This window comes from Lipotes vexillifer, unplaced genomic scaffold (assembly GCF_000442215.2).
Source record: "Lipotes vexillifer unplaced genomic scaffold, Lipotes_vexillifer_v1.1 scaffold560, whole genome shotgun sequence".
Lineage (NCBI taxonomy): Eukaryota > Metazoa > Chordata > Mammalia > Artiodactyla > Lipotidae > Lipotes > Lipotes vexillifer.
In genome coordinates this window covers 65,852-72,472 of record NW_006792210.1, presented here as the reverse complement: position 1 = coordinate 72,472, position 6,621 = coordinate 65,852, and the positions used below count along the sequence as shown (strand labels likewise).

Sequence of the window (6,621 nt, the reverse complement as noted above, 5' to 3'; positions counted from 1 at the left end):
GAGGGAGGGAGGGAGGGAAGGAGGGAAGGAAGAAAGCCCACACATAGCCACGACTGTGCTATCTGGGGTTTAAGCTGAGAATCCTTTTTAACATCAGAGAGTCTTCAAAGCACCCAAGTATACTCTTCTCGACCTCCATGAGTATACTGAGGTGGGGGTGGGGGGGTCGCAGTGAAAAGAGGGGGAAGAGGGGACATGGCAGGATTTTTATTTCTTGGAAACATGATGAAAAGGCCAGAGGTTTTTTTTTTATAAAAACGAATCTGTGTCATCTGGAAGGTGTTTCATTGCTTCATCCACTGACCAGCAATAACACTTTGGACTAAGTCATTTGGTCTCCCTGAACCCATAAATTGAAAAGAACAGTAATACTCATCCAGGAAGCTGCTAGGGAAAATGAAATCATACAGATGGAAGCGTTTTGAGATCGTTGAAAGAGACATGTTACACTTATCTACAGTATTCTTTTTCTTTCTTTTCTTTTCTCTGTTTCTTTCTTTCTGGAATGTGGTTTTAACGTAAATGCAACTGAAAGCGCTCCTCAATTGTTCACGATAATACAAAACCAAGGCTCAGATAATCCAGAAGCCCATGCAAGTCTAGAAATCAGCCCTATTTAGTTCTGGAATACCTTTATCCAGGGGACTTATCTTTCTAATTAGTTTTGCTCAGGCTAATGCAACGGGTTCGCTCCCTTACAGCACAAAAAGGGAGGGGCCGTACTGGGTAACAAAGCCAGCAATTAATAGAAAATTTACAGCAGAGACTCTACAAAGTAAATGCTGTGCACATGACTGCAGATCAAAGTCTCATTATACTATACAGACAAATCGCTCGGCTGTAATGCAGTTTTTTAATAAGAATGCCGTGAACACTCACATTTCCAGGTTTTAGGATATGAAGAGGAAATGGGGCTTATACCGGCCTCTCACGGGGAAGCTCTGAGAGGGCTGTCGTGTGTGCCATGGCCACCACTATATCCCCAGCACCTGGCACAGGGCCTGGCAGAGTCGGTGCCCAATAAACACATGTTGAAGGAATGAATGAAAATAAAAGTGCGTGAATTAACAAATGAAATGTTCCCAGCCTGGGAGCAGAAGTGAGATCTCACCCATCTTCACACCTACCCTTTTCCTAGTTAAAGCCCTCAGCAAAGCTTTCCTGTCACCCACCGCCCCTGTCCACTGCTGGATCAGGTCCCCTCATAATGAATTATCCTAGCGGGCAGTAGCACTGCTCTGCAGCACATCACAAAGATAATTATAATTATTTGTGTCTGCCTCCACTACTAGACTGTAAACTCCCTGAGGGCAGGGGCCATGTGCATTTGTGGGGAGGAGGGCGGACATTGTAATTTCCCTCCAACTTTTAATTTTGAAAAGTCTCAAACACACAGAAAAGTTGGAAAATAGTACAATGATCATTCATATACCCACGACCTAGATTCAAGAATTTTTAATATTTGGCGCCATGCAAATTTTCTTCAGTGCTGTATTCACAGTAGAGGTATGGGTGGATATTGGGGTTTTCCTCTCCCTGCTTGGGGCATCATATGACTTTTAGTGCGAGGTGGTGGAGATGGCTGAGGCAGGGCACTTCAATGGAAATCAAGGTTAAGTGTCATTTGATAGCAAGACCAGAGTGCAGCCACCTGTAGGCGGTTGCCTTGGGGTAGTTGCCCCGGGACAGTTGCCGCAGGCCCAGCACAGCTAGGGCAGCATTAGGCCCTGCAAGCTCTTTCTTTAGGGAGAAAGACCATTACCTGGCTGCACCGTGCCGTGCCAAGTTACCTTGGACAAGTCATGGAACCTCTCAGAGTATATATTAACAGCAGCCCAAGCCACCTCACAGGCAGGGGTTGGGGATGGAAACATCCCAAGAATCTTCTATAGTTCTCTAATTATTTCACCATGTCCACAATTTGTCTCTCCAACTAGACTGCAATAAGCGTAAAAGCCAGGAACTATGTCTACTACTTTTTTCTGGTACAGTTGACCAGAGCCAGCCATAGTGCTGGACACTTAGCAGTCAATCAAATAAACACTTGTGGACATGATGAAGAAACAGTTTTGTCCTACAGAATCTTTGTGGTGTTCGTTCAGATGGGATGGGATTGTATTATGTACACAAAAGCTGAACCTCCAAGTTGCATGCATGCCCAAATAAGGATCCTATCCAGCAACTAACTCTAAGGTCTGTTTTTGTCACTAATGATGTTACCTTACAAGCCAGAGTGACCCTCAACTGACTCTGGAAAGGACAGCCCATCCCTCACACACACACCAGAGCACTACTTGCAGGGCACCATGTCTCAGAGCTCATTAAAAAGAACTCCTAAGCCAGGCACACTTAGGTTTAGTCTCCAGTCTTCTTTTCCCAAATCCTGGATACTCGTTCCCAGGAAGAAACAATCAGCAGCCAGACATCCAAAGGCCTCCCGAGTTAATTCCATCTTCCCCTGGTGAATTACAACTTCTTGCAGACACAAAGGCAGGCAGAGAGACAAATGACACATAAACAAGAGCTTCACTGGCTGGGGGAGGGGGGCATGGAGAGTGACGTCAGTTTTCCCAGAAACCCATTTATCACGATAACAAGGTCTCAAGTGCTCGGGCTGCTCTTTCAGCTTCAGAATCTGGCCAACAATTATGTTCTTCATCATACGGTAGGGCAAGGCCAGCCACAGCAAACTGGAAACAAGCAAAGCAAACCAAGTGGCCCTAAATCACCCCCACCTCCATTTGCAGAACAAAGGGGATCTCTGGGTTGCCAGAGGTGAAACACAACCTTCTGGAACGTTCCCCTTTGCTACATTGGCCCTGCAATCTTGATTCAGATTAGGGGGACTGGTGAGAGCGTATGGGCAGGTCGATGCAAATTAATTAGCTGACAAGAAAAATCACTAGTGTCCTTCTTGGTCACTAAGGATGGAGCAAGTGGAATCCAGGAGACTAAGTCCTCTACTTAAGGCATGCCATCTCTAAAATGCAGATAATGGAGGAGCAGAAAGGCACTCTGGGAACCCTCAAAACACTAAAGCAATACATATTACAGTGCCAATCTTGGGGAGAAGAGAATTCTCTCAAATTCCACTATCACAGAGCACTGCCTCCCATCTTCTGCTGGTCCTTCCACATCATGACTGCATAAGGAGCTCCATGCTGGGGTCTTTCAGGGGGGTGGGGGAGGTTCCAAAGAAATCACCTTGCCCTTCCAAACAAGAACAAGAGGATGGAATAAATGTATCCATTTCCTGGAGAGGAAATGCTATCAGACTCTGGATTCAGATTTTGAAAACAAATCAGTTTCAATTACACCAAATACCTAGATGCTATGTATATTTTTTGCACTGAAATTGCATTGCATGGAGTATTTCCTTAAATAAGTAAGCAGGTTTAAAATTTTGCACTGAAATTGCATTGCATGGAGTATTTCCTTAAATAAGTAAGCCACAAGGTTTAAAAACCGTGTGTGTGTGTGTGTGTGTGTGTGTGTGTGTGTGTGTGTTTCAGAGATTTGCATCACGTAGTATTTAGTGTCATGGGATCTGACCCACCTGAACTTCACTCTCCTTCCTCACCTCAGGGAGCTGGTAATTGTGGGCTTCTTAAAATCCCAGATACCCATGGATGAATAGAAAGGCTAGGTTGTTCCCTCAAATGGAATCATCCCCTCCCTTGGCAACGAAACTTCTGGTCTAAAAAAACAAACATGGAGCCTCGGGTCACTTCAGTATAATTTCTCTGCACATCCCAGGCTGGAAAACTTCAGTTCGTTAAATGAAGATTTTTTTTTTTTCCACAGTCGGCTGCCAACGAAAAGAGAGAGAGGGCACTGCTTTTGCAAGCGTCGCGCTGATTCTCCTTAGTCCCCATAACAAGAAGCCAGCTCCACAGGTTTTGGCACACAAGCCAGTTACACTGAACACGCACCGGGGAGAGATCCCCCTGCCCAGAGGCCCGCAAAACCCTGGTCAGGTGCTCAGAAACACGCCAAAGTACGCAGCCAACCACCTACAGGCCAGCGGACTGCACTCCACAAAACGCACAAATGGGACCCAGAGGCACACAGCACAAACGGACGGCGAGAGAAGCGTTCGGACACAGGGACAAGCACCAGAGAGGCGAGCACACCCCAAGAAACTGGCGGACTCATCTAGGGTCACAGACAAGCCGGGCACCGCCGCCCGCCCAGGGAGGCAGGAGCGCGCGCGCGTGCACTCATACACACACAGTGATACACACACAGACGCAGTCACATATGTAATGCATATGGAGAAACCCTACCCCAGCCAGTCACCTCCCCGCCCCCCTCACCCCTCGCCGCCTCCTGCCCCAGGCTCCCCCCAGCCTCGAGCCCCTCTGGCTGAGGAGGCCCGGGTCCCGGCGGGCTGCGGGGCGCAGGGGCGCGGCCCGGCAGCCGGAGGGAGCGAGGCCAGGGTGCCGGGACCCGGAGGGCTTGGCGGCCAGTGCGGCCATTCATTCGGCAACGCCCCAGCGGCGGGGCCGCAGCTGCAGCCAGGGAGGCGGCGGCGCCGACTGCAGCTCTTGGGCAATGCAAGTTCAGTCGCTGGCCCGCAACCCGGACCAGGCCCCCCCACCCGCACGCCAGCCACCACGGTTCTCGGGGACGGGAGGCTAGGGGACTGAGTCGCTGACCCCGGGAGCTGAAGTCCCGCCGCGCCTTGGCTCCTGGACGCTGCCCACTGCCCTCCTCGCGGTGGAGGTGGCGGCGGCCAGGTCCCCTCGGCCCTTCCGAGGCCCCCAGCCCCGGCGCTGGCACCCAAGCCCCGCACTCACCGCCTGGCGAGCTATATCGGTCGCTGCCATCGCTCCTGCCTCCGCCAGGGCTGCCACCGGCGCCTCCGCAACGGGAGCTACTGCACGAGCTACAGGAAACAGTTGAGCTCCTCCGACAAAGAGAAAGTGTTACACTTCGGGCGCGACCAAGTCCGGTGGGGGGGAGGTGCAAGGGAGGGGCCCCCTCGCCGCGGCTCCAACCTCTCCTCTATCGCCCACCCCCTCGGAAGTGGGGTGCGGGGAGGGGGCGGATTTAACGCGCCGCTTCCCTCTCCCGCGAGCCTAGTTCCGGCTCTCCCTGCAGCCTCAGTTGTAGGCCTTTGCGAAGGGGGGCGGGGGCTCCCCTCGGTGACCACGTCCTCTGCCCCCCCCTCGCCACTGGGCTCCGTGGTACGTCCCGACCTCTGCTGAATTGTCACACACCCCCCTGCTCTCGCCTTACATCCCTGAGTCCCCAGACCCCGGAGGCTGGAAGGGAGCCCCCGCCCTTCCCCCCGCCGCGCACAACTCGGCGGCTGAGCCCTGCGGTCCTCCTCTCCCTCCTCCCCGCCCCCTGTACCCCCTCTTCCTCCTCACCGAGATCTCTGGGTGCTTGGAGGGGAGCGCCCGCCGCTGGAGTCTCGCTGCTCCACCACACCTCCCCACACCTCCCCCATCCCGGCCCGGGAGTGCTGCTGGGGCGGGGGCGAGTTGCGGCACCTGCCGCCCAACGGTGGAGCTTAGAAAGGAGGCGGTTGCGGGGAGCCGCACTGCGGGCACAGCAGCTGAGCTGTGACCTGCGGAGTCCGAGGCCAGTGGTCCTGAGACGAGACGCCCCTTCTGCCCTGGGGTTTCCATGCGGCGGGTGCTGTGGGCTGTCACATCCGAGCTCACCACCGTTGGGTACTTAATACGAACGGACCCCACGCCTCCTCTCCCCACCGAGCCCTAGACGCTCAGCGTGTGAACGGAGGCTCAGACGACTCACTCCCTCGTAGTGCCTGGACCGCCGGGGAGTCTCAGAGGAGGGGCTTGGGGCTGAAGGCTCCCAGCTCAACTGAAGGGGATATTGGGGAGGAGCGCGGACCTGCCTCCGGTGGCTCTGTCCCGCCCCCTGATTTCCCCTTAACCTTGGGTCAGCCCGAGACTAGGCGGCCGCGGCCTGCAGAAGGAGACCCTCCGAAGGCAGAGGCTCTGCCCGCCTGCTTTCCTTTTCCTCCCGGCCCACCACCACCGCGGGTCCCCTCCCTTGCCCTCGGCACCTCTCCCCCTCTCCGGCCTGTCGCCCCGCACCCCCTCTCCTGGGAGTGGCCCCTTGTTAGCTTCTAGTGACTGGCGAACCCCGGCAGGTTTGGCGTGCCCGAGGCCCAAGCGGGCGGGACAATCCACCCCACTCCACTCCTTAAGAGGACAGGTGCCCTGGTCTCGGAGAGGGACTCAGACCCTCGAGTGGAACCCGGGACCGCGGGGGGAGACAGATCCATGGGCGAAAGCTGGGCCCTCGAGGGGGCCGGGATGCAGCGTGGGAAATGGCCCCAGGCGGGAGCGGCTGGGGGAGGGGGCAGGAGGGAGGAAAGAAGAAAAACGGGAACCAACGAGAGAGAAGGAGAAGGGACCCAACCCAGAGGCCCGTGCGCGCGGGGAGGAGGGAAGGCAGAGAAATTGGGGTGGCCATATGAAGCGCTCCCCTGGCAGTTGATTCCACCTTCCGGGACAGTGCTTCTCACACTGTCTCAGGGAGCTCTTTACGTGCGTGTGAACCTTGAGAACAAGGACACCGCAAAATGCGTCCCCCAGTGCCTAGTTCGGGGCCTGGCATCCACCAAGCGCCCAATTAAGCATT

At 54.3% G+C, this 6,621-nt stretch overlaps 1 protein-coding gene across 4 annotated transcripts in view; it reads right to left on the bottom strand.

Annotated features, from left to right (window-relative positions):
* SEPTIN6 (septin 6) overlaps positions 1–5,095 on the bottom strand; it is a 68,672-nt gene extending 63,577 nt beyond the window's left edge. For all 4 annotated transcript variants that reach the window (XM_007465437.1, XM_007465440.1, XM_007465438.1 and 1 more), the window contains exon 1: positions 4,800–5,095. In XM_007465437.1, coding sequence (XP_007465499.1) covers positions 4,800–4,829 — 30 coding nt within the window. In that variant the 5' untranslated portion in view covers positions 4,830–5,095. The remainder of the gene's footprint in view (positions 1–4,799) is intronic.
* Positions 5,096–6,621: the final 1,526 nt, after the last annotated feature.